Genomic DNA, 26175 nt, shown 5'->3' with positions numbered 1-26175 from the left:
CTACTGTTAAAGAATTGATGAAAATTATTTTTTAAGAATAAATGAAATTAAATGAAGTTAAAGAATAAGAAGTGTTCGTAAACCGATAGTTTTATGTAGTAGAACAGCTTACTGGTTATTAATTAAAAATCCTCCTCACTGTAGAGCCTCTTAAAGATAATATTCTGAATGTCCATTCGAGTCTGAAGCTTCTGGACTTGTCCCAATTTAGACATGTACGGATGGAGGCTCATTAGGAAATAGTAATCATCATCCTGGGTATTTAGGAACTTATTCCCAATATCCCAATATCGATTTTCACTGATTCTTACGTTAGTAAAAAAAATTCTCTTTAGGTTTTTGCAAAGTATTTTCAAGTCCAAAATGAATGTATTCACCCAGTGGCACTTGACGCGGAAAAATTTTATCCCGTGGAATGCCCAAGTGTAATTCTACACTTAGAAAGCTCAGTATGACCTGCTTCACGTATTATCCGCAGAAGCTTTTCAGACATGCTCCTCGACGATTTGTTTTCAATGAAATATTGAGCAATATTTCGTGCCAGAGAAGAGATGTCGTCATCTTCTGCTTCCAAATCAGTAGGCGGATTCAGCACGCATCACGCTATGTCGGTACTCTATATCGGTACCTCGTGAGTTCTTATTTCCATTTGAAGCCCTTCCATTTGAATGGTGGAATCCTGGCATAGAAAGGACAAGGATTTAGTAGCAAAAGAACTGCCATGGGGGCCTCCAAGAGGCTCATAAAAAAGGTAAGAAAACTAACCCAGATTTCTGATCACTTTAACTCATCAAATCCCACTCTGTTCCACACTCACTTGAACTCGTATCATCATTCTCTCTGAAATCCTGAATCCCTGTATCTTGACACCTAGCATTCATGCCCTCGCTTTCATTAACAAGTTCATTCATATCATGTAAATGCAGTAAAATATAACGATAAAATATAATATATAGCTACATGGTACAGATTAAAGAGAAAAGGGAATGTACATACTATAGTAGTAAATTTCACTGACGGGCTGTGATTTTTCCTTCTGAGGTCAATCCAAGTGTGGCAACATTTGATGTATATTGAGGTGAAATCTGGCAGAAAATTCAAGTGTGTCAAAGATGGGGGCTAGCAAACTCTGGGGAAGACTAACTCGAGCATTGCTGTGATTCCAGGGATTACCAAGGAGTCTATTAAATCTCATTTGACCGAAAGAATTTGATTATTTTTAGAAAATTTCAATGGGATCGGTCACCTACCACATAGCAATACAGAAGGATAAATTGCAATTAAAATCCAGTGAACGAAGGCGGCAAACTATGTTTTGAACGAAGGATTTTTCATTTTAGGAAAAACAAAAGCAAGTGATGAAAAAAAGTGCGGCAGATCGGCAAGATCGGCAAATTACGCGGTAAAATGATTGTTTACATTTTTTGACAAATCTCGTGGCCCGTCAAGGCCCATCGCCGCCATTTGTCTACTACTGTTTTATACAATTTCTATTACCGCTAGATGGCGATTGAGTAGACGTCAGAGTGACGTTGTGTTTGGAAAGTTTTTTATATTGTGGAAAAAAATAATGCAATAGAAAAGTTTTGCTTTATTTTGAGGAGAAATAATTGGTATTGAAACCCCAAAACGTACTCTAAGGGCAAAAGAGTACCCCCACAATGGCGAGTACATCGAGGTAAGTTAATTTTTCACTGCAACACGGAGGGAGAGTAGAAGAAAAAGGAAAAGGTGCCCCATTGGCAGCGCCATTAAATGGTGGAGAATTTTTATTGGCAATTCCTCACGGAGTGCATTAAAAATTGAGACTTTTTCATCAGCTGGAACATTCCAGTGACCTCCTCGGACCACGTCATGCGTGTACGAATATTGATTTTGTTGGTTTTTATTCAAACAGGTGTGACATCTCCAACAAGGTGGTGTGTCCGGAACATCCGGAGGCGCCACTCATTGAGGACTACCGTGCTGGTGATATGATTTGCTCGGAATGCGGGCTTGTTGTTGGTGACAGAGTGATCGATGTGGGTTCTGAGTGGCGTACATTCAGTAATGAAAAGTCAGGAGTTGATCCCAGTCGAGTGGGAGGTCCGGAGAATCCACTGCTAAGTGGTGGAGACCTGTCAACGATGATTGGACCCGGAACAGGTCCGGCCTCATTTGATGCATTTGGTGGTAAGTTTCAACAAGAAATTGAATCTCAGGAACAAAAAATTTAAAAAATGGATTCGTTTGTTTTTTTTTCAGCCTCAAAATATCAAAATCGTCGCACAATGAGTAGCTCAGATCGTGCCTTGATTGCTGCCTTCAAGGAGATCTCCACAATGGCTGATCGAATAAATCTGCCCAAAACAATTGTCGACCGGGCTAATAATCTATTCAAGCAGGTACACGACGGGAAGAACCTCAAGGGACGCTCAAATGACGCCAAAGCGTCAGCATGCCTGTACATTGCGTGCCGACAGGAGGGTGTTCCGCGTACATTCAAGGAGATTTGTGCCGTGAGTAAGATCAGCAAGAAGGAGATTGGCAGATGCTTTAAGCTCACACTGAAAGCCTTGGCAACGTCTGTGGATCTCATAACCACAGCTGATTTCATGTCGCGCTTCTGCTCGAATCTCGATCTGCCTAATATGGTACAGCGCGCCGCGACGCATATTGCCCGAAAAGCCGTCGAAATGGACATTGTACCCGGAAGATCGCCCATCTCCGTGGCAGCGGCGGCCATCTATATGGCATCACAGGCGTCTGAGCACAAGAAGAGCCAAAAGGAAATTGGAGATATTGCTGGTGTGGCTGATGTCACCATCAGACAATCCTATAAGCTCATGTACCCACATGCCGTGAAGCTATTCCCTGAGGATTTCCGCTTCACAACACCCATCGACCAATTGCCGCAGATGTAGAGAGAAGGCGCGGAGCGATACGCATCCCGGCAAGTTCTTGTACAATTTATTTACAAATTGCAATATCCGCCAGAATCGTCTACTCTATTCCCTCAGAAAAAAAAATTTCCTCCCCTTTTTTTGATAAAATTCGCGATAAATGTTATTTTTTTGCAACTTCTGATAGCATTTATGTGGAACGATTCGATTGAATGTGCTCTAATTGATTGAATTTATGTTTTGATGCAGTTTTTCTCTGCAATTCTTTTTATTGGAGGGCTACTTAGGGGTATTCACGCAAAGCTTTTGTAAAGTCTCGTAAAGGGCAGGAATTTGAATAACGAAAAAAAAACACTTTAATTTACTTTTAGCCTTGGATTTATTGAATTTTAAAAAGCCTAGAATTGCGAACTTATATGGAAATTTAGGACAAAAGTCAGAAAGTCCTTTTTGGAATAACTTAATTCGTCATTTTATGAAGGAAAATCCGGTTAAAGGAATTCACTGGAAATGTTCAAACAACGAAAACTAAAAATAGAAAAGTTAGATTGAGTTTTGCTATTAGGATCAAATCCTACATAGAATTGGTAAGAAAATAATCCAAAAGTTTCCATAAACTTTTCCTAATGTGGTGAAAAAGAAGAATAAAAAAAAACTTTAAAAATAAAAGAAATCTACTTAAAAATTAGCTTCTAAGGATGTTCTTTGTCACAGTATTTGATTGGATTCGGTTGAATTTCAAAAGGATTAAAATTTTAAGTTTTATGACTACTTAACACTCACTCATACATTACAGATAATTATTTTATTGATTTTCTTAAGTTGAAGAAATATTAAAAAAAAGATCTTAATAACAGAAGATATCTCAAAAAGAACTTCTGGAAATTTTCAAAGTAATTCAACTTAAACTTGTTGTGCAACATCAAGAAAACTTCTATTCAGAAAGGAAAATGTGTAAAAATCATTTAAAATTAATTAAGAAATTAATTATTTTTCAACAATAAGAGCTTTACGTTGATTTTTAACAACTCTTCCACATTATTTTGCAACTCTTTTATTAAAATTCAAATTAAAATATTGCAAAATACTGTGTACCAGACTTTAGTAAAGTTGTTTAATGTTTTATTTAAATGAAATAAATAATATTCAATTGAATACAAATTATTTGTTTGGCAAGCTGAATTATTTACTGGCCAAATGAATAATTTGTACTGACAGAAATATTTCTATTTTTACTTGAGATTTATACATTACGCAAAATTTCAATGAATTCCCCTATTTATACAAGAAGAAAAAAAAATTCAAAGAAAATATGAAAAATAGAATTAAAAAAAAAACAATTCCTTGTTTTTAAATAAAATAAAACACAAAAAAAACTGCTTGATAAAACAATTCAACAATGTTTTGTGGTTTATTTTGAGGCCACAGTGTGTGTACAACCTTCAGTCGAGGGGGAAAAACAAGTGAAAGCAAATTGATATTGTCTTAAAGAATTTTATTTATTCTTTCGTCTATAAATGGGAATTAATTATATTCTTTTTTTTATTCTCTCGTGTTTTTTTTTTGTATTATTTCTTTGGCCTCAAAAGTTACTTCAAAACCTTCTTATTTTCTTTATTTAAATTTTCTTTTGATACTCCTTCATTGGATTCCAAATCGCAATCCGACGATATAAATGCTATTCAGTGATTAGAAGATATGAGAGACATCCTTTTTTATACATCTAAAAATTTCCTGTTTTTTTTTCTTAAAAAAAAAAGTTTAAAAAAATGATAAAAATTGTGCGCGTGTGTGTGTAAATGAGGCCTTAAGTCTTGTTAAATCCTTTTCTTTTTTTTTCTTTTTCCTTCTTATTTAAGAAGGATAATAAATTCAGAGCAAAATTAATCGTATACGTTCGTGTTGTAGGTTTAAAATTAAAAAAAGTGAAGAAGAAAAAAATCATGAATTTCTCTTGGATAAAAAAAAAAACAAAAATGCAAAATTTCGGTGTTTAGGATTACATTATTATATAGATATTTTAATAAGTGATTTTTTCTTCTGTGAGCAAAAATTAGAAGCTCTATTTTTCCACTTTTTTTTCTCTGAGAGTGTTTTTTTGTTTATTTTAATTTTATACAGACATCATGAAAAAAGCTCTGATGTGAGTGAGAGGGAATGTTCGTTTTTTTATATATTGATAAGAAAAAACAACCTCCTCTCCCTTTCTACATACTAAAGCATTCTCCCACTCACCATTCAGAGTTGAGACACTCTGATGAACTTTTTTTTTCTTTCTATATAGGACTAAGGATAAAGTTTAATAAATATATATTATCTATATAATATTCTAAAGGAAAGAAAAAAAAATCTGTGACATTGTTCAAAATGAGGATATAATCACTGAATAAACAAAATGGAATATACAAGAAATGATCTTTGTCTTTTAGCTATTTAGTAAAATTTATAAATATTCTAAATACTCATCTAAATTCTTTTTTTTTCATCGATATTTTTTTTATATAATTTTTATAATAGATTAATATGAAATTGCAAAATTCCCCATTTTCTCCTTCTAAATTACTTTTCATACATACAACGTGATTTATTTTTTCTTTTTATAAAAATTTTTTTTTTCAATAATTTATTATTTGTCGTGTGAATATCATTTCATTTTTAGGAGAAAAAAATTCATTTTTTCTGTGCTTTTTTGACTTTTATACTCACTTCAGACTGACTAGATTTGATTAAACGGTAGATGGGGCTTATTTAAAACTCGAGGGGCTAAAAGTTAAATTCAGCCCATAAAGCCACTTTAAATGGGATCATTTAGCTGGCGCGTGCTGCAGTATTTTTCCGACATAAGCGTCAAAATCTGCTCAAGCTTTGCATGGCGATCCTTTGCAGGGGTTAGGGCTCCCTTGCTGCCCCAAAGGAACTTCATGTGGAATTCAGTTCTATTGAAGAAAAAAGGGTTTAATTAAAAAAAAACAATTTAAGTAAAATTCTAAAAGAGAAAACAAACAAACCTAAAAGCATCCTCGAGGAGCTCATCTAAGCGAATGCTGGAATCTTGAAGAATCATCTGCGCATTCCGGCGATACGTTGGAAGATTCGTGGCAAAATTGCGTCCAGCATCGAGGTGTGAACTGAAGATTGACAACCCAAAGTCACTGGCTGAGCTCTCCCAGGGAGCAATGCAGGCGCTAATTAGCGGGGAAGACGTCGGATTTTGGCCTTAAAAATGCAGAGAGAGAGAGAGACTTAAGCTTAAGAAAAAAAAGAAGCAAAAAAAAAAGATTAAAGACTAACCAAGAACTTCATCAACTCGGCGATCTTTCAGAAGAACATACGGCAGCATATGGGGTAGGCATGTGTTGGGTGCTTGTGGATTTGAGCAGTCATTCATGCTCTTGAGCGTAGGCCTGAGCTTTGCTTCAAACGTGAAAGCACTCTCAGTGTAGTGCTGCCTGAGGGAATGCCAAATGGGTTCCATTCGTTGAATTTGCGGCATGCAGAGTCCCAGCATGATGCCGCAGAACCCAAAGAGGTTCCCCATGGCGGTTTTTGTGTCTAACGCCACGAGAATCCATTTATTGAGAATTTCCGTGCGTTCCTCATCCGTGGGGCACGTGAGAATGGTCACAGCCACGAGAAGTCGAAGGCATTCGGTTCTCTCGATGAGATCCTGTCGAAATTGTCTCCCCTGTGGCAGAGTAATCATTTCCAGGCCTAAACATTCAAGCCCCCGCCGTCCTAGATGTTCCTCTCCCAGGATAAGCTTAATGTCAACGCGTGTGAGATGATTGGCAAGGATTGTAGGCCCATTCTCCGCTAGCATCATCTTGAATGTGTCCAAAGCTCCCGAATCCAAAGGTTTGTTGTCCACTGCAGGCAGGAGGAGAGTCTCAAAAGCCTCCACATCGAATCGCGAAACAGGATCCACGCGTGGAATATCCATAGCAAGGAGAGCTTCTTCAGCAGCAATAGGATCCATCTCAACGTAGCATTTCAGCGTCACCGATGAAGCTGAATTGGGAATAAATCTCGGATTCCGTATCACCACACCACGATGCTGTATGAGATCCTCTCCAGCCACGGAGCTTTGAGCTGAATCACCGGAACCATTCCCGGAATCTGAGCCACTTGCATGGTATGATGGGTGACGATAGAGGGGACGCTGGGGTTCAGGAGGGGCTTCCTTGAGTCCACGAGCGGGTTTCGGTGGTGGACTCGGTGCGGTGTTTTCCTTCTCATCCGGTGACACCTTCTGCTCCATACAAGGCGACAGGGATTTATCGCAGCTCGTTGTACGTGGGAATGTGGATGAGATGTTGCGTGGAAATGTTCCCGGAGGTTTCTCCTCGACAGAACGTGTCATAATGGAGCTGCCGCTGTCCTCACTAGATCCCGATCCATTGATAATCCCATCGGCGCTGCTGTACTTCTCCTGCTTCTGCCCCGCACTCGGTTGGATTGGAGTCAAACTCTGTGATCTTTGCTTCTTGCTCGGCAATCTCGGTGGAACATCCCTCTTTGTCCGTGGTGGTGACGAAACGGGGCTCCTGTGGTTCCCAATTTGCTGATTGTACGGATTGTATCGACACCCCGGAGTAGGTGGGGGTTGTGGTGTACCAGTGGGAGTCCCCGTGACGATGGGTTGCGTGTATTTGGCCACATAGAAAGACAGTGGGTAGAGACGATTGCATGGAAATTGGATACGTGCCCCAGAAGCAGCTGAAACAGCCTTCCCAGAGCCCACGTAGAAGGTAATGAGGTCAGCAACGGTATCGTAGGCATCATCCTCAAACTGATACTGCACCCTCTCGTACACAGTGTCCTTCTGGATGGTCACCTTGTTGATGACAAAGTGCAGAATCCCAGACTTTGTCCTGCATGTCAGGACAAAATTTCCCGGCTGTGATGCACAATCGCGTATGAGGAAGTCACCGTCCCTCTTAACAATCTCCTCGGCACGTTGCCGTGGAATGGGGCCATGATACCATGCATGTGAACGCAAATCACGCGAATCCAGGGACAATTCCCACTCGAGAGCCTTCTTCAGCTGAGCATTTTCGGCTTCTTTGTCCTTTTTGGAAGTTATAAAGGAGAGGCGAAAACAATTAAAAATTACCCCCATGTCTCTCTAATTAAATACGGAAATTAAAGAATGTATACCGTAAGTTGGGGTGAGTTTTAGAATAGAAAAATCTAACTTTATTAAACGTATTTAAATTACAGGGGCGTAGCCAGAAATCTATTTGATTTTTAATTCTAAAGACGTTGCAAATGGATAAAAAACTATTTGACAAACGTATGGATATTTCTCTTCTAACATTTGATGTTAGTTTATTGTATTTGACGTTTATTTCTAACATTTGACATTCATTTTGCTGCCTGACACTTCTTTCCTGACGTTGACGTCTTTTGACGTTTCTTTTCTCGTATTTTGGGTTCGTTTAAACGTCTAACATAACGTTTAACATATAATTTTACGTATGACATTCCTTTTTTCGAGGGCTGCATTGTAAAATCGGTTAAGTCGGTTCGGAGCACATACCGAATAAGCCGGTTTTACAATGCAGCCCTCGTTTTGAATTTTGCGATTTTTTTGAATTTTTCTAACCTTTTATTTAATAACTTTTATTGATAAAGCGGGTGCCATTTTCAAACCTTTGACGTTCGTTATAACGTCTGTGACTCTTTCTCTAACGTTTGACATGTTTTTAACGTTTGGAGGTTTTTTAAAACTATTTTTGACATTTATTTATTAACGTCTGGCGTTTCTTTTCTAATGTTTCTTTTCGCTGTTTCTGACTTTTTCTAACGTTTTAAGATTTCTTTTAACTTCTACGAAAAAACTGTAACTTCCTGATCTTTTAGGGGATGTTAGGGCATCCAAATACCCTCCCCCCTGGCTACACCTCTGTTAAATAAGGTGATGAATAGATCTTCAGAGAAAAAATTTCTTTTTTTTTCATCACATATGATTTGTTCAATAATCACCCCTAACTACTGTATAGTAATTACATATTTATTATAACACTCTCTTTTCACTTAATTACACAATTTACCGCTTTTCATAATAAAGCAATTAAATTTCTCATCCAAATCTTGTTGTTAATTTATACACAACTCTTAATTTTTATTTGTAGAAAGAAGGTTTTTTTCTTGGTTTTTTTTGTAAATTCTCAACATTCTGCTGATGCCACATAACTTTTGATAAAAAAAAATACCCCTCTTGAATAAAAAATAAATTCAATAATGTGCAGAATATAAAATGGAACGGCGAAGGGACTTTAGATCATTTATTTACGACCTTTTATTGATTTGCCGATTTCAAGCGAATATTATTTAACCGATTACAACACTGCCCACATTTTAGAAGGCAATTTATGGGCCTGACAAAATCAATATAAACTCACCATGTTTCCCGTAGCTTATCCAAATCCCCCAAATATTCCTTTCTTTGGCTTCCTATCCTGTCTTCTGTTTTTTGTTGGTAAATTTTTCACAAATGCAAAATTTTGTCAGCACTTCATTTTTTTTTAAAGAAAATACTTTTTTTTTTTACTTGTGGGTATAACGCCCTTAAAAATGGCTTCAAAACATCCTTTAAATTCACAAAATTGATTAAAAAAAAATCACACACAATGAAAATCTTTTGAAGCAAAGTCTGCGATGTTTTACGTCTTTTTGTACTCGTCCTCTTCGTCCTGTTTGGCGTAAGGAGAAAATGAAATTAATCCCATAAAGACGGAGTCTTCACTTTCCGCAATTCCAATTCCAAACACACGGCTTTTGTTGGTTGCAGCACAATGAGAACGTATGGGGTTTGTGAAAGGGGAAAAAGATATTCCACACGTCACCCTCTGGAATTCCCCGGAGGTGTGCAAGCTGAATGCGAGTAAAAAAAAAAGAAGAACAGGAGAACCACTCTCGCAGCCAGAGGCCTTCTTGCCTTTGGGTTTTGGGTTGATAAGAAATCTTAATGAGCACAAAAACCGATGTATTCTGCAAACTTTCACACAAAATTCCACACTGAGGTCATTTGCGAGGAACTTACGAACTATTTTGTGCACAAAAATGCTGCAAAAACTCGATGGAACATCCCGGAAAAAAGGATAGAAAAGTTAGAAAATGTGAAAAACTGCCCTTTCTCTGGGTTTTCCCTATTGATCCGCAAGGAGATTCGTGCGCACTCTCCAAAAATTTCACCTCCTTTCTCTCATGTGTTCCTTTCCAATAGTCCTCCTGCTTCTGCAAAAAAACACCCCCGAAATATTCTACTTCACACGCCCTTTATTTCCACGTTATAGTGGGACAAAATATATTTTGTATACAATTTTCTTTTTTTTTTCCTTTCATCTTCACAACACTTTTAAAACACGCGCTACAAAAATTTTCGTGTTAAAAAGTTTCCAAAATTAAAAATAAAATCACTTTCTTCAAAAAAATTAAATATTTTTTGTTTGTTGTAAAAGCAAATAAAGAAGTCAAGAAAGTGAAATTTAAAAGGGCGAATTCATCCCCAACTTTGTACCAAAATCCAATCTGGCTCTCCTTTGATATCGATTGTTGGCCCTATAACAAGACACACACAGAAAAAAATATTCTTTTAGTCCAAAAAAATTGTATCTTTCACCACAGAGAAATTCTTCTCTAATAAATAACAAAAAAAAGAAGAAGAGATATCTCCTCCCCAGTGAGCGTCCAATTAATCAATGAGAAATACTTTTGTGTATAGAGCCCAGGCAGATCTTCACCATGAAATAGCTCTTCAAACGAAGGGAGACTCTCGCATTGAAATTTCTTGCATCGCTGCTCTCACTCTCGCGCCACTTCATTGCAGCCTCCTTCCCATGGAGCACATGGTGAGGTCGTCGCGTTTGTGTATTGTGCCTTTCTCGAGGTACTTGAACCCATATTCACCAAATTGAACAATTGAGCCGGGTTGCGCAGCTGAGACAACGACAAGGAATGGCCGTTGGGGCTCAATTCTGCGTATATGGGGGGGGAGTCCTTTGCTTTACAATGAAATACTTCAAATCCTATAAGTGGGGACATTTGTGTGAAAGGATTCCGAATAAAAGGGGATCTGAATAATTTATTTATCGTATCCCATTATGCCACATTCTTCACGTGCAATGATTTGAAGATTTATTTAAGTCAAGGACGTAAAAGGATTTTTGAGGGTTTTCTTTAAAGTTTTTTTTAAAGATTTTTTTAATTTGTTATTACTGAGTACCTCAAAGACCAGAAAGATGTAATTAGGACCTACGGGGTAGATTCTGATACAAATCTTTTCTTTTTTTTTCCTTACATTTCATCAGTTATAAGATTTTTGGTATTTTGAGAAAAATTTTATAAGATTTTTACATTTTATTTGTTTTTTAAAGAAGTTTTTGGTGAAAAATTACTTTTCCAGAGCTCTTTAAATGTCTTTCTGACGGTTTTCTTAATTTTTCTTTTATAGATCGACAACAGAACTATTTAAAAACACCATCTGTCATAATGTTACAAAAAACTTTTATTTAAAAGTTTTTTTGAATCTATTCTTTATTGCAATCTGTAATTTTCTACAATAAGCAAATCTTTTACTTCTTCTTAGAAGTAAAAAGATTTTTATCAGAATCTACTCCTATATTTTATTTTTGATAATTTTTTTGAAAACAAATATTTAAATTTTTACTAGTAAATCTGGTGAATGGATTAAAAGTTTAGATTTAAGCCAAATACATAAATTGCTCAATTTTCAAAAAAAAAGATTCGTTTTTAGTGCAAAAATCGTCAAAAAAAAAACCAAAAATGCCTTTATATAAAATTAAAGAAAAACTTTATAGTCTAAAGGAAGCTCGAAAATAATTAGCATATTGTTAATTACTGAAGGAAATTAGCAGATTTATGCATAAAATCAATAGTTAACCAATAAAAGATAATAATTTCTTGAAAATTTCTCTAACAGCTGCTAATTTTACGTCAATATTTGTCAAAATAATCTTTTATTATCAAATCAATATTCAGAAAATGATGCGTTAATTCACCAAAGATCAATTTTGCGATAAAAATTGTCAGAAATTGCTCAATTAGACGGATCATTGATTTCTGATAAATCAAATCAGAGGAGTTTACTTGTTCTTTTATGGGGAAACCCTAGTTTGAGGGAAAATGGGAATAATCAGTCGCGTAATCTTTGATTGTTATGGACACTTTCTTGAGATAAGCTGTGAATAACCGACAAAGATTTGCTCAAAAATGCATAAAATGACGTCAAAATTGTGGTTTTTGTCTTTTTAATGCATATTTCGATGGAATAATTAAAGTTTCTCCAGAAAATTCCTGACTTTGGTCTAAAGCACTAGAAAATCTCTAATTGTGCCAAAAATTTGTAAAGAAATTGAGGATTTTATTTGAAATTCTATCAAATACTATCCGTAACTAATAAAAATTCCACAAAGACATCATCCAACACATTCTCTTTACTCTATGCAAACTTTCGTCAGTTTTAATTCAAATTTATAAAATTCCATTGAATAGAATAAAGATTCTAACCCCGCAGAAAAACAAACGTCTCCATTTGACGGTAATTGTCTTATTAAAATAAAATGATTCAATTCTTCAATAGATTGAAGATCATAAATTTCCCGGTTTCAATAAAACCCGTTAAAGTTCCCCAATTACAATACTCCCATTTTGAAGGATTTCTCGCAATTAAATTTTGTTCTTATGCTCATCTCTTCCACATATGTCTGTCATCTCCTCCTCATGTCTCCGCATCTTTGTTCAAGAACTATTTCATGGATGAGGTGAATGGATAATGAATGATCAGCATTCTCCATTCGATTTATCACCCACTTGAAGTGTTTGAAAATTTAATTTGTCTCTCTCCCCCATTATTGCATTGAGGGACAAATTAGAGAAGTTTCCCTCATCAACACGCTCTCATTGAAAAACCCCTTTCCCCTCATGTGATGATGTGTGAAGAAGAGGCAAAAAGGAATATTTTACTACTCACTTGATTTCCTCCCGTTTGATGAGCTCAACAATTGACAGCACCACAAAACTCGATAGCAGGAGGAAGACAACGCCGGGCCATTTAACCGCCAAAATGGTCCCAAAGTCATCGTCGAGGAGAACTTGAACGAGAAGGAGGATTGTGTGGAAAGTCAACCTACAAAAGGGAATATTTGTGAATGTTTTAAAGGCGAGAAATGATTCGAAAATGAGATTTTCTTACATCATCGTCGTGCATATGACCCACATGGAGTTTGAGAAGGGATTCCGCTGCCAAAGCAGATGACTACGATGGACGAAACTCGAAGAAATAACAACTGAAAGAGGCCAGAAGTTTATGATAAAATACTGAGAAATAATTAAGAAAAGAATTTAAATTTTTACCAAAATGAATAATGATGCCGTAGAGAGTGAAGTACCTCACCAACTTGAGATCATCATTCGAACTGTCACCGTGATGCGCAAGGAGAGCAACAGGATGTCCCAGGAAGACACACGTGAAGGCAAACTGCGAAGAAATTGAATGAAGAATTTATTTTAATTTCTTGAAAGTGGGGAAATGGGAAATATTCCTCACCGTTACAACAATAGATGGGATGAATTTGCAGCAGTAGCACCAGAAGACAAAGAGACAGAGATTTTTGTCCATTTTGGATTTTCGCCATGTTGCCCGTTGCATTGTATCCTGATCATTGGGTACGCGTGTGAGTGTGAGTGAAATCAATGGAATCACGACGACCATGAGGTAGATGAGGGTAAGCGGTGGGAAGATGGGATGGAGACCGACGAATGCACTCAGGGTGTTCACGACGGCCAAGGAACAGAGGCAACACATGAGGAATTGCAGACAATTCCACACTCCCGTCGTGACGCGACGCGAAAGCTCGATCAGGGCAACAATCGACAGTGGATCGTCGCGTGAGATCGCGATCGAGCACGAGAGGGAGTTGAGAAGGCGACTCAGGTACACGGGGGAGATCACGGCATTCTTGTTGTACTGCCGCGGTGGTAACCACTTGGCAAGGCGACTCCTATAGCTGCCTGTACTTTGGCTGGTTAAATTTGACTCAATGTACGCTGGGATGTCTTGACAAACTTGCGGATAGAATGGCTCGACGCCAATACTGCAGTCCGCCTGGAGGAAAATCTCGCAATTTGTTGCATTTGCCGATGATCCCAGGCACACAACAATCTCTCCGTAGGATTGCATTATCCCCAACATTTCCCGTGTTGCATCGGCTGAGCAATCAGTGAACAGCGACACCAGTAGTGGGACATTGTCCACCTTCTCGAGATGCGGACGAATGTTCTCAATTCCTCGCGGGAGTTTTGCCTTGTTCGCGTTCCAGAGGACAGGATCACTGTGCTCAGTGGAGTCTGTTAGGCAACTAAGGGACTTGGTTGGAGCATTCCCAGCATTCCCTGATGTACCCGATGTCCCTGGGTTATCGCATGCCAGTGTAGAATCATTCGATGGATGTCGATCCGTCTCATCCACCACATCGAGCTTAATTGAATCATCAAGTGCTGCTCGATCCACCCCACAAGCACCCTCGAGTGAATCTACATTGGACATTGATCCCGATGCCGATGAAGTGAGATCACGACGATTTTCAGGCAATAGTTGACTCTCCTCATTCTCAGCATCTTCATCTGGCATCGCCGGTGGGACTTCGTCGTGTTGCTGCTCCTCACTTTGGACTCCACTAAGCAATGATATGTGACAATTCCATCCTGATTCCAGGCCCATCTTCTCGGAGAAAACACGAGAACGTAATTCATTCTCCTTGGAGAAGTGCACAAACCGAATGCAAGCCCGATCGAGCCTCTCAATCAAATGAACAATGTCCATTTGAGCTTGATATTGCATTGTTACCATTCCAATGAAAATCTGATGGCACTCCATCTCGAAACATCCCTCAACATCATTCACCTTCTCCGCCTTGGTGTCCGTGTAGTTTACGGAATCCACATTCACGGCACCCTTCTTTTGTCTCTCCTCCGCTGTGTCTATATGCTCACACTTGGATGGATCAATGTGGGACATTTTGTAGATGGATTCAGGTGGGAGTTCCATGTACGCCACATCGGTGGATGTTCCAGCGAGGGGCCCTTTGATGCCTCTCCTCAGGGGGCGATAGGAAAATGCCGTGCAGTATGCCGTCAGGGCGTTTCGTTGATAGAAGTCTTGTGCTCTCTTGCGTTCCTGCTCTCCCAGCGGTCTCAAATCCTTCCCATCCCAGTAGTCGTCGCAGCAATCGAGGATGATGTCCGCAGTACCCTGTGTCAGCAGCTGCAACGACTGATCGCGATGTTGGCGCATCACAACGGAAAGAGAATGCGGAAAGGGGACTTTTACTTTCGATGCAAGTTCCATGGAGCGTGTGAATCTCGTGTCACGCCGTACTACATCCGGTTCCTGGGGAAAAGAATTCAAATTTATACCACAAAAAATCCCAATGATGACGTCACTATTTGTATTTTTTGGGCAAAGCTTTGTGGATTTTTCGCTGTTAAATACTCGATTGTTTCTTTCAATTAACCTCTGAGATGCGGAGGCCTTGGCACACCCTTAGAATGCGAAGGTGGGGTCGTTGAGCGACCCCAAAAAGAAGGCCAATTTTCTCCCAAACTATACAACCTGGAGTTGTCGGGTTAGTGCCTATAGATTCCTTATATAGTCCTCTTGCCCCCTGCACCACAAATTCGCCACCCGGAAACACGCAGAAGAAAATATTAGGGAAAAACATTTTTCACTCATTTTTCACAATTTCTTCGTGAGAAATTTGCCACGAAGTTTACCGCAACCACTATTTTTTCCACTACTTCCTCGCATTCCCCTCACTTCCCGCACCGTGATAAATGGCAATATTTCTCGAATATTCTTTATTGTTTTGCTCACTTATATGCTTCTAATTATGTTTTATGTTGTTTATGTTACTTATTCGTGATAATTCTGACACTGAGATGGTAAAGTGAGAAAGTAAACACAACTCTTCAACCCCCTTCAACCATATGATTCATGATTTGACTAACTTCATTCTGAGAAATTTTCCGCAGCATGGCCGTTACACCAATTTTTGAATTCCCTTCTTCTACATTTTCCTTAATAACTTTTCTTGTGGTGGACGGATTGCGCTGAAATTTTTACACAACCTCCTCAGATAACCAAGGAACTTATTTCCAAAAGATGGGAACGCTAACTTTTATATTTATTAAGTTATAGCACGAAATATAGGGCTGGGGTCGTTCAACGACCCCGCTCCGCATCTCAGAGGTTAAAAATTATTTAAAGAATTGAATAGACTCCTTTAAAAAATAAATGAATAATACTAACCAAATGGCGATAGCTGGCAATTTTCCCTTCCATTGTGAAGACATCTCTTGCCCTTTTCTTGAAGCCAATCTTAGTTGCAAGTCCACAGAGGCAGCGACTGTTTAATTAAAGAATTATTATACAAAATGTCTTGAAAATTCTGCTTGTTCTTGTGCAGGACTTTATATTACAGGTGTGGGAATGTAAGGGAGATAAATTAAGTAAGAGAATACTTGAGGAATATGCTTTCAGAAAGATGACAAACACACAAAATGTGGTCCAAAAGACAAACTGCTAGTGAGGTGATTCAAAGAGTAAAAAAATAAGAGCAGAAATCCACTAAAGAATACAGTTAGTTGTCTTCCGAATAAACCAATTGATCAATTTTTATTTATTTTTTAGTGATTTCTTGAATTTTGAAATGGATTTTTTATACAAAATGAAAAATAAATGTTAGTGGATTTTTTTTGTCAAAGAGAAAGCGTAAGATTTGCGAAAAAAAGCTTTATAAAGACGATATAAACACATATAGAGAGAAAGAGAATATTCTTTCCTTTAGTCCATCAACAACATCTTGTTTCTCCTAACTGTGGGTGTTTGAGTTGTGGGGAGGGTGGGCTTTAAATGAGTGATTTATGCGGCACACATTCTGGTATGCCTAATACATACCCATGCATAAAACTATTCAAACTCGACTCAACAATCTCATACCGATTGGTGACTGGCACCAAATCTTTGTCAAAGAGCGCCACAGCCGTGACGTGCCCACAGAATTGGGCGTAGTATGCCTGAGTCAGAGGGCAGCAGGTATTTACGAGGATTGCGAGTCCTACAAAAAATAAACTTCTTATTGAACAAAACTCTTCTTATGCTTGAAGAAAAAAAATATATGAAAGAAATCATCAGACCTAGTGGTTTGAGAGAGTCCAAGTGATTCTTCCAATTCTGACTGTCGAATTCCAATTTAAACGGACTATGCTGATCATGCGTGAGATCCAAAACTTCAGCAACACTTTTATCCTTCTGAGGCCTCTGTCCGTTTTGTTGTGATTCGAAGCTTGTTGAACTTGAGTGAGCGCTCGTCTTGTCTCGCGGATCCCTCAAGAAGAACACCTTCTCAGCTGTAGGATTAGGCCATGAAAGGATTCCCTTCTTATCCACACAGCACAGAGCTGTCATTGTGCCCAAAATTTGGACTACATTTGAACTTCGACCCAGAACAGAGGCATCTCCCTGGATCAAGTTAATCCAATTGCCAACTTTTATCCTCCACGGTAGTACGAGATTGCTCCAATCGACGACTGGAGAATTATCCAGATCCGCGTGAAATTCACTCGGGCTGGATTTCTCCTGAAACGGACGCGGAATGGACAGAAGGGTTTCCAACCTGCAATCAAAATTTATTTTTATTATTTAAAATATTCGTTTTTTGGGATTTTTTTTGTTCTTACTTCGCCACACCCCAGAGATTGAGAAGGAGCCACATGGCGGGAAAAATTAGGGGAAGTGTGGGAATCACGGCACATACGGCATTCTCCATAAATGCATCAATCCACGTGAGTTCAGAATCAGCAAAAAGATGCCCATTGTAGTTGAGGACGGCAAAGATCCACGTTATGAGGATTACGCCCAAGAAGCCCCATAGTTGGATGAAAACAGTCACGAGCTGAAATTAATGCAACAAAGGTGAGCAATTTAATTGTCTTTAATTACCATAAAGGTGCTTCTAACAAGTTAAAAAGTAACTTTGAGAGAATTTTCCTTAAAAGAAAATTCTAACAATTCAATCAGCACACTCTGTAATTATTCCTCACACCATCCAATTCATCCTTTTTAGGGAGATAAATTAATTTTCATCAAATGCAGGAAGTCCTCGAGAGTTCATTGCCATACTGTTGGTGGATTTAGTAAAGCCCATCAGAAGGTCATTGAACAGCCATATATATTTAGAGGGAAATCCTGATGTAATCAACTCACTGGCCCATGTTTTAATGCGAAAATCAATAGCCCCCTCGCATATTCAACCTTTTTAGGCGCAAAAATCCCCTGACACTGCTTAATTGCTCTCTCTCTCTTTAGTAATAAAATTTGCCAACGAAACACTCACCAAATGCCTTTGTTGGTTGAAAATTGTCTCTGGGCGATTGAGGAACTTTTCCAGGGTGGTTTTCAGATTATCCAGAAAGGGTGTCCCCTCGAGGATGCACGTGAGATCGGGCAGTGGAGATCGCTGGGTGGGAACAACAGGGGGATCCGCGCCTTCTGTTTGCGTGTACGTTTCACCGGTTGCAAAGCAACGTTCTCCATTGACTTCCCGGCAATTTCCCGGAGCCACCTGGCCAGGACGAATTACAATGTGATCCCCACGAACAAGGAGGGCCCATGGAAGATTAATTATTTTTCTATCACGAACGGTACACTGGAGTGTCACGCACGGCGATAGTGGAGAGCAGAGATGAGGATAGTTTGAGGCAGTCCATTTGTGGCAGCCTGAAATTGCCAACCTGATCACGTCTGAAGGGAGAAAAAAAATTAAAATGATTATTAGAATGAAAATTAAAGAAATTTTGATAAGGACATAAATTTTCATTCAAAGTCCTTTAATTTTTTTTTAATTCATCAACATTTGGAGGATATTAAAAGTATTTCTTTAGTTTTTGATTAAAAAATCTCCAAAGAATAATTTTATGATCAAATGAATAAAGATTAAAATCCTAAAAGAAAGAATTATTTTTTTTTACCTAAAACATCCTCAATCTTCCTGTGAATTTCCGATCTTTTGAGATTATTTTCCCTAATCACGAGCCAAATGTTAAGGATGAGAAGCGCAAGAACGATAATGGCAGCCAAGAAGTTCTGTGAGATCAGAAGGAGGACAATTGCCAGGAAGGATGTAAAAATGGCAAATGAGTGCAGAGGTCCTGCACTAAATGTGGCACGAAGTTTCTCAGTCCATCTGCAAAGGGTAAAAGAAATGAGATATTCCTCCATGGGCAATCCTTTGTCCTTTCCATGAGTACGAGTTTACCTTTCTGTGTCAAATCTCCTCTGATATACCAACAGGATGTTGGCAATTTCATCCCGAAGGCGCGACAGTGCCTCTGCGGTGGAAAGTCCGTGAATTTTGTTATTATTCTCCAAATCCATTTTAGTATTTTCCAATTTTCTACACTAGTCAGACTCTACATCTCTCGCGGGAGATCTTTGGCGGGTTTTTGAACACTTTTCTGTCCTCTAAGTACGTGAAAATTTAAAGAAATTGCACTACCTCCAAACACACAATTTTCAAGCAAAAAAATGCTAAATTTTGTGTGCCGAGTGGTGAATTGCAAAAATTAGGGATCACACTTTTCATGAAATCTATGGTGAGAAAGAATTTCATTAGACTTTGGACTGAAGTGAAATTTATGAAAAAAAAAATAATCAAAAGAAAATTTGAGAAAATTTTTGAATGTACCTTAAGAGAGATAAAATAATAGCTACATTGTCGTTGATCTGAAGATCGTTGAAGAACAGAGATCCTTTACTAAAAGATTCTTAAACTTTTTCTTGTTTTGACTTTTCTCGCTCATTACGTTAAATAAGCGAGAAGAATTTAACCAAGAGATGATAATTCCTCTTGGTACAGAAATTGAGGGGAATACAAAAAATATTAGTGAAGCTTCCAACAAAACTAATGAAATTGTTAGCGAATAAAAATATATTACCAGGGTGGGCGAGACAAAAACTTTGCACTTAAGACAAACCGAGCCAACATAATTATTCCACCATGGAAAAAGAATCTGCCATTTTTTTTCTTTTGATTAATTCTGTGATTACGTGGAAGGTTTAACTTTTATTAGTTGAAATGGATCATTCCGCGCTGTCGTGGCTCATAAAATTGAAGGACATCAAGGAGAGGTTAGCAAAATGGGTAGGGTATGTAATTAAATTGCAAGGACATGATTTAAAAATGCATAGATCTGGTAGGGATAGCATTATATTGCCAGATATTTTGTCCTAAAAATAATTCCATCAATTTTTTGTCCTTTTGTCCTTTTGTCCTTTTTTTGGATAAAGCAAAAAAGTATCTTGTGCAATATCCTGATTTCATGATCGGGGATGGGATGATCATTTATATAAAAATTGTAAATTCCTCATTGAGTGAGTTATTCCTAATGAATAAGAAATTCTTTCATATATGAATATCCCGATAACCCAATTAATCGATTTAATTAATTTTTTTTTACTAAAATTTAACCCTTTTTACATTTCAAAAATTTCATGTAAAATTTCAATGAAATTTATAATCCTAATGCTATTTTCACCATTTATTTCAGTAAAATTCACATCGTATCTTTTGAATTCGAAATGTAATCGTTGTGTGATAAGAAAATCAAAATAAATCATCCCATTTTTTGGAATTTTCTTAATTTTCTCTATTTAATATAGTTTATGTTAATATTATACCTCTTATATAGCATTAAAATATTTTTCCCAATTAAATTTAGAACTTTGTATTCAGTTTAAAAATTGTAGAATAATTAAATTAAAATTCTTATCATTTAACAGCTCGTTGATTTTATGAAAATTCTCACAAAGTTTATAAACTCAAACTACCACAAAATCAGCGCAACCACTCCCATGGGGGATTATTTATTCCCACAGACGATAGAGATAATGCCACAAAGATTATTCCAAAGTCGCAGATTACGGTTTGATAATAAATATATAGGTGCTACTGGTTTTGTTTGTTGTCTCCAATAAAAGCACTCTTTATAGCCATTTTTTGCTTTGGTCTTAGCGGTCCGCAGGCATCCAGTGGATGTTACGATTGTGGCGTGAGTGGACGTGCTCCAGAAAATTCCCAAAAAAATCATTCAAGTGAAAAATCATCCGAAAATACGAAAAATCTCTGAGAAAATTGGCAAAATAACATTGCAAAAATGCTTGGTGAGTTTTGTTTAAAAATAACTCAAAGTGTTTGTATTTTCTTCTTATTGATCAATTTGTAGTATTTGCAAATCACATACAAATGATGATTTATTAATAGTTCGGAGGGTAGGAGCTAAGCTAAAAGAACTAATTTAAAAAATATCCTTCAAGATCATTTGAATTAAATTGATTTTGTAAATAAATTTCACGAGATTTTTGCTACTTTTAGTACCTACTTAGGAAGAAAAAAAAATTATCTTTGTTGATATGGCGCTCACATTCAATTAATCAAGCATTTTGAGCTTTGCTAAGCAAAATCTTCTCGGCAACTCACACACTTTTTTCGCTTTTCCCATCAAGATCTTTTTAGCTCAGTCCATGCGAGAGTGAGTGTGAGTGTAGCACTGGGGCTTGGTGTTGTGGCAGCAACTTTTGGCTACTTCTACCGGAAGAAACTCCTCACAGAGCCACCCAAAAAGTGAGTACAAGTTCAAGGGTCTTGAAAAATGTTGAAAAAAAAGTTTTAAAAATTATTTAAAAAAATCATAAAAAATATTTTTTTTTGTTCAAAGATGGATTCGTGTTGGAGATCTCACATCACTCATGATCTACCCAATAAAATCCTGCGCTGGGATCCCAGCGAGTGAGCTTCAGTGCAACATCCTGGGTCTTGGGGAAGGATATCTCAGAGATCGTGTCTTCATGCTCGTGACGGTTGAGGGGCAATTCATAACAGCCCGGAGCCATCCGAAATGCGTGCAAATCCAGCCACGAATTATATTTTCAAAGATGTACCTCATTGCACCGGATCAGCCCGAAATGTTCGTCGATACGGAATTGCTGAAGAAGAAAGCTCGTGTGATTGCCTCCGTATGGGGTGAGGAGGTCTCCACAATTGACTGTGGTGATGCTGTGGCTAAGTGGTTGTCCAAATACCTCCTTGATCGTGACACGGGGGTGCGTCTTGTCTACTACCCCGATACGTTTCCCACGCGCAATGCATGGAGTATCCGGAAAAATAACAAAGATTTGGAAACACATGCTGGAGCTCTGCATGATATCACGAGTTTTATGCTCATGAATCAGGCATCTGTGGATGATCTCAATAAGAGACTACAGGAACCTGTTAGCGTTGCCCAATTGAGGCCAAACTTCCTGGTTTCGGGACGGAAGGAGTACGAAGAGGATGAATGGAATTGGGTCAAAATTGGCAATGTGATCTTCAAGAATGTTAAGCTCTGTGGCAGGTGAGAAAATATTGCATTTAGTGCTCAAATTAATTTCTGAGGGACCTTTAAAAAAATATCTTTCCTCTTGTTTTCTAGATGCATCTTCACAAACATCAATCCAGACACTGGCGAAAGGAATCCAGCTGGGGAACCTTTGAAGACTCTCAAGAGCTACCGAATGGTCAGTGAGGACATTGATGCACCAATTATGGGAATTCATTTGGGCGTCCATACGTCAGGATCCGTAAACTTGGGAGATCCTGTCTACGTGGGTGTTACACCATCATCATCATCATAGCCCAATCATAGCCACTTTTTTGTCTTTTAAATTTAGAAAGTAGTTGTATATATATTTTTTTCTTGTGCTCAAAACTTTCGCTCTCAGGTCTTCAAAATAAAATTGTCTGATGTTCATTTTTCTATGCCCACGGTGTGATGTATTTTTCCCTGACCACGATTCCAATGCGTGTTGGAATCAATGGACGCGGCAATACTAGAGAGATACTGTGCGAGTGTGAGAAGTGGGAAATGTTTTGCGCCTCCTCTTCAGTTCATTCGTGAATTTCATTCTGAGAGCATTTCACTGCGACTGCGGACTTGAGCCTTTCAGTTTTTTTCTTCTTCTCTATTCCATCAACATTTTGTGACTGCATTAGTCTGTGTTGCAATCCTTCATCTTCAGACACTCCAGGATGTCTAGTAAGTGCCCCCAAGGTACCTGTGTGACCTCTAAGTTCGTCCCAGAACTGCCTGAACAACCAGCAGTGCCTGAAAATTGTGAAATTCTGTGACACACTCGAGACTTTTTTGTGTGGTGTGTTAATTTATATCAGAAATGTCTTTCTGCGTGAGAGTGCCTTATCATCTTGTGTTGTAAAAATAAATTGAAAAAAAAATTATTATGCGACTACGTTGCGAAGATGTCTCGCAGAAATTATTAAATAATCGCCAATTGAGGGCTTATCTGAGTGCCTCCCCAATCGATTCGTCGGGTTGAGAAGCCACTCGGAACGAGCATTAAATTGTTCTTCCATGGCATAATCATCGTATATCATAGTTACTTGCCGGTCGACCTTGGTTTGATGTTTTGGAAGTATTTGTCCCAGACATACACAATATGTGCGCTCTCATAGACGACAAGACGGTATAGATTTCAAGAAAAACTGCGAGAAACTCCAACCACGTACAAAGAAAATTAATTAAAATGGCACTAATATTAGCTTAGATTTTAATACAAATTGATAACAAGATTCTTCTTTGTTGCTCTCACATCTCACTTCTCGCAATATTAAATTTCTTCCAAGATTTCTTCTAAAGAGAATCAATTCGAGTTAGAAAAAAAATATATTTAGTGAGGTAGGTCGAAAAGGTCACATAGGTCAACAGCACGTATCCACGTCCTTAATATCCTTTACATAATTTATCAATTTATAAATTTAATTTTGACTAATTTACTCAAGATTAAAAGAATCTCAAAAAAAAAATTCAAAATGCAATGAAAATTTTTTCCTCAATTTGTAAATAAATTCCTTCTCTCTGTAGCCACTGAGGAAGGCTCCGAACGGAGCCGAAAGCTCTGGAAAACGTGAGTTTTTCTGGGTGAGAAACCCCACTTTACCGACGAAAAACCCGGAAAATCATTATTATTTATCTTTTAACCCTTTCGCGTTTTTTGGGTCATACGCTGACCCAAACGTGAAACATTTTATTTTTTTCCAATTATTTATGAATTTAATTGATTTTTCAAGTTACAAATGCATTAAATTGACCCAAAAGAGGCGAAAGACGACGTTCTGACTGAGAAAAGTCCTCTGAAAGCTTCTAGACAATAAATATCCTGATAAAAAGAGCTAATTTTTCACGTGGACGCGGAAGGGTTAACACAGGAGTATGGTTCATAATCTTCGGGTGCGTCGATAAATTTTACAGAGACTGATAAAAAAAATAATTGAACATGATTTTATGAGCGCAAAAAACAATTCATTTTAATTTCTACGGTTAAATTACTCGCCAGCGATCTAATTTCCTCCTGACTAAAAAGTTTGCAAATTGATTTTTTTTAAAGGAGAATGAGAACTCATTTAATATAGAAGTGTAGCCAGCATAAATTTGCAAAAAGGTTTAATTAAATGAATAAATTGATATTTTAACAGTAAAAACAAAAATTTATGCACAAATCAACAAAATTGTTCTATTTAATTAATTTTTCAATTTCAATATTAATTTACATAAATTTTAACTAATTTGATTTCGTGCTTTTTATTGCATTTTCTTTACAAAATCAAATAAGAATTTAATTGAAGAAATGATTCCAGGTAACAATTCTCCCCTGTTATTATTTAATTATAGTACTGCATTCTCTCTGGAGAACCTCCGGAAAGTATTTAATTGAGAGCAAATACAATTTTAATTGCGATAGTAAGAAAGACTAAATGAAACTGCACATTTTCGTTACGCTTTCTCGGATTTTTCTTCAACTTTTCCACAAATTCTTCAAATATTTTATTTTAAGGCAGTTTTGGGGGACTTCTGAAATAAAAAAAATTAAACAAATTTGATAAAAATGTCTCTGGCATTCTTTTGCACAGAATTCTTCTGTACCGACAACTCCAAGGTGACTCTGGGTGTTGCTGTTGGGGTAGGAGTTGTGGCAGCTGTTACAGCGGGATACTTGTACAAGAAGAAATTGGAAAATTCACCTCCGAAAAAGTATTTCACGGCACTTTTTGGATTTTTTTAAGCTTAAGCGAAAGCCAGAGGTTTGATCTTTGGGATTCCTTTGCAGATGGCGACGTGTTGGAGAACTTTCGGACTTAATGATCTACCCAATAAAGTCATGTGGACCAATTCGTGCAAATGAGGTTGATTGCACCATCCTCGGTCCACAGGATGGCCACCTGCGGGATCGTGTCTTCATGATCATCACCCCTGAGGGGCAATTCATCACAGGCAGGAGTCACCCGAAGTGTGTGCAGATTCAGCCACGATTCGATGGGGACAAGATGATTCTGTCAGCACCAGGAATGTTGGATATTGAGGTAGATGTGAAGCGATTGTACGATCAGAAGCCAATTCGGGCGGTAGTTTGGGGTCAAGCAGTCGATGCTGTGGAGTGTGGTGAGGAGGTGGCCAGATGGATTTCGCGATTCCTCGTTAGTGAGGACATTGGAATGCGTCTGGTCTTCTATCCCAATGCACTCCCCACACGCGACGTTCGCGAAAAGAACAAGGGCTTCCCAGATCTTACAAAAATCGACTCAGGCGCCCTCCACGATGCCACGAGTTTTATGATGATGAACGAGGCATCAGTTGCGGAGCTGAATACGCGTCTCAAGGATGCTGTAACGCCTCTCCAGTTCAGGCCCAATTTCCTCGTCAAGGGTCCCACGACACCCTTTGAGGAGGATCACTGGAAATGGGTGAAAGTTGGAAATGTCATCTTCAGGAATGTGAAACTCTGTGGAAGGTACCATTCCTTATTCCTCCTAAAGCTCTGTGTTTTTTTTCATATTTTTCTCTTCCTTTTCCAGATGCATTTTCACCAACATCAATCCGGAAACAGCGCAGAGAAATCCCGATTTTCAGCCACTGAAAACCCTTAAATCCTATCGAATGGTTCCCGATGCAGGAGATTCTCCGATTTTGGGCATTCATCTCGGAGTACGCGTCCCAGGGAAGATTGCATTGGGAGATGCAGTCTATGTGGGAGAATAAATTGTGTAGCCTTGAAATTTTCATATGTACAACATTCCTGGAAAATTCCCTTTTTGATACATTACAGGCGCTTTTATAGATTCTTCTAGAGAAATGCGGCACAAATAAATTCGCGTAAAAATATTTT

At 38.0% G+C, this 26175-nt stretch overlaps 5 protein-coding genes across 7 annotated transcripts; 3 read left to right on the top strand and 2 right to left on the bottom strand.

Moving 5' to 3' along the window:
- The first annotated feature begins 1483 nt into the window (after positions 1-1483).
- Positions 1484-5294, top strand: LOC129791015 (transcription initiation factor IIB). Its single transcript, XM_055828900.1, has 3 exons — positions 1484-1678; positions 1898-2172; positions 2245-5294. The coding sequence occupies exons 1-3, from the start codon at positions 1662-1664 to the stop codon at positions 2901-2903; spliced, it is 951 nt and encodes a 316-aa protein (XP_055684875.1). The 5' UTR covers positions 1484-1661; the 3' UTR covers positions 2904-5294.
- On the bottom strand, positions 5236-10041 carry LOC129791014 (SH2 domain-containing protein 3C). 2 transcript variants are annotated; one of them, XM_055828898.1, is made up of 4 exons: positions 9287-10041; positions 6174-7950; positions 5891-6098; positions 5236-5818 (listed from the first exon to the last, which is right to left on the bottom strand). In XM_055828898.1, exons 1-4 carry the CDS (start codon positions 9287-9289, stop codon positions 5677-5679), a joined length of 2130 nt encoding a protein of 709 aa, XP_055684873.1. In that variant the 5' UTR covers positions 9290-10041; the 3' UTR covers positions 5236-5676. The 2 variants fall into 2 exon arrangements, with proteins under 2 accessions (XP_055684873.1, XP_055684872.1); XM_055828897.1 differs by lacking the exon at positions 9287-10041 and having other exon boundaries at positions 6174-8152.
- Positions 10042-10143: 102 nt separating this feature from the next.
- On the bottom strand, positions 10144-19510 carry LOC129791013 (transmembrane protein 94). 2 transcript variants are annotated; one of them, XM_055828895.1, is made up of 12 exons: positions 19220-19510; positions 18933-19147; positions 18299-18705; positions 17643-17857; positions 17100-17578; positions 16861-17020; positions 16213-16309; positions 13453-15294; positions 13260-13383; positions 13099-13192; positions 12877-13032; positions 10144-10445 (listed from the first exon to the last, which is right to left on the bottom strand). In XM_055828895.1, the coding sequence occupies exons 1-12, from the start codon at positions 19336-19338 to the stop codon at positions 10373-10375; spliced, it is 3981 nt and encodes a 1326-aa protein (XP_055684870.1). In that variant the 5' UTR covers positions 19339-19510; the 3' UTR covers positions 10144-10372. The 2 variants fall into 2 exon arrangements, with proteins under 2 accessions (XP_055684870.1, XP_055684871.1); XM_055828896.1 differs by having other exon boundaries at positions 16903-17020.
- Positions 19511-20920: 1410 nt separating this feature from the next.
- Positions 20921-22756, top strand: LOC129791007 (mitochondrial amidoxime-reducing component 1-like). The gene is made up of 4 exons (XM_055828890.1): positions 20921-21123; positions 21466-21583; positions 21678-22352; positions 22431-22756. The coding sequence occupies exons 1-4, from the start codon at positions 21117-21119 to the stop codon at positions 22630-22632; spliced, it is 1002 nt and encodes a 333-aa protein (XP_055684865.1). The 5' UTR covers positions 20921-21116; the 3' UTR covers positions 22633-22756.
- An 86-nt stretch (positions 22757-22842) lies between these two features.
- Positions 22843-26171, top strand: LOC129791008 (mitochondrial amidoxime reducing component 2-like). The gene is made up of 4 exons (XM_055828891.1): positions 22843-23033; positions 24923-25043; positions 25120-25800; positions 25865-26171. Exons 1-4 carry the CDS (start codon positions 23027-23029, stop codon positions 26046-26048), a joined length of 993 nt encoding a protein of 330 aa, XP_055684866.1. The 5' UTR covers positions 22843-23026; the 3' UTR covers positions 26049-26171.
- Positions 26172-26175: the final 4 nt, after the last annotated feature.

Source organism: Lutzomyia longipalpis, chromosome 2 (genome assembly GCF_024334085.1).
Source record: "Lutzomyia longipalpis isolate SR_M1_2022 chromosome 2, ASM2433408v1".
NCBI classification, from domain to species: domain Eukaryota; kingdom Metazoa; phylum Arthropoda; class Insecta; order Diptera; family Psychodidae; genus Lutzomyia; species Lutzomyia longipalpis.
The sequence above is the reverse complement of the archived record's forward strand: the minus strand, read 5'-3'. Positions and strand labels throughout refer to the sequence as shown.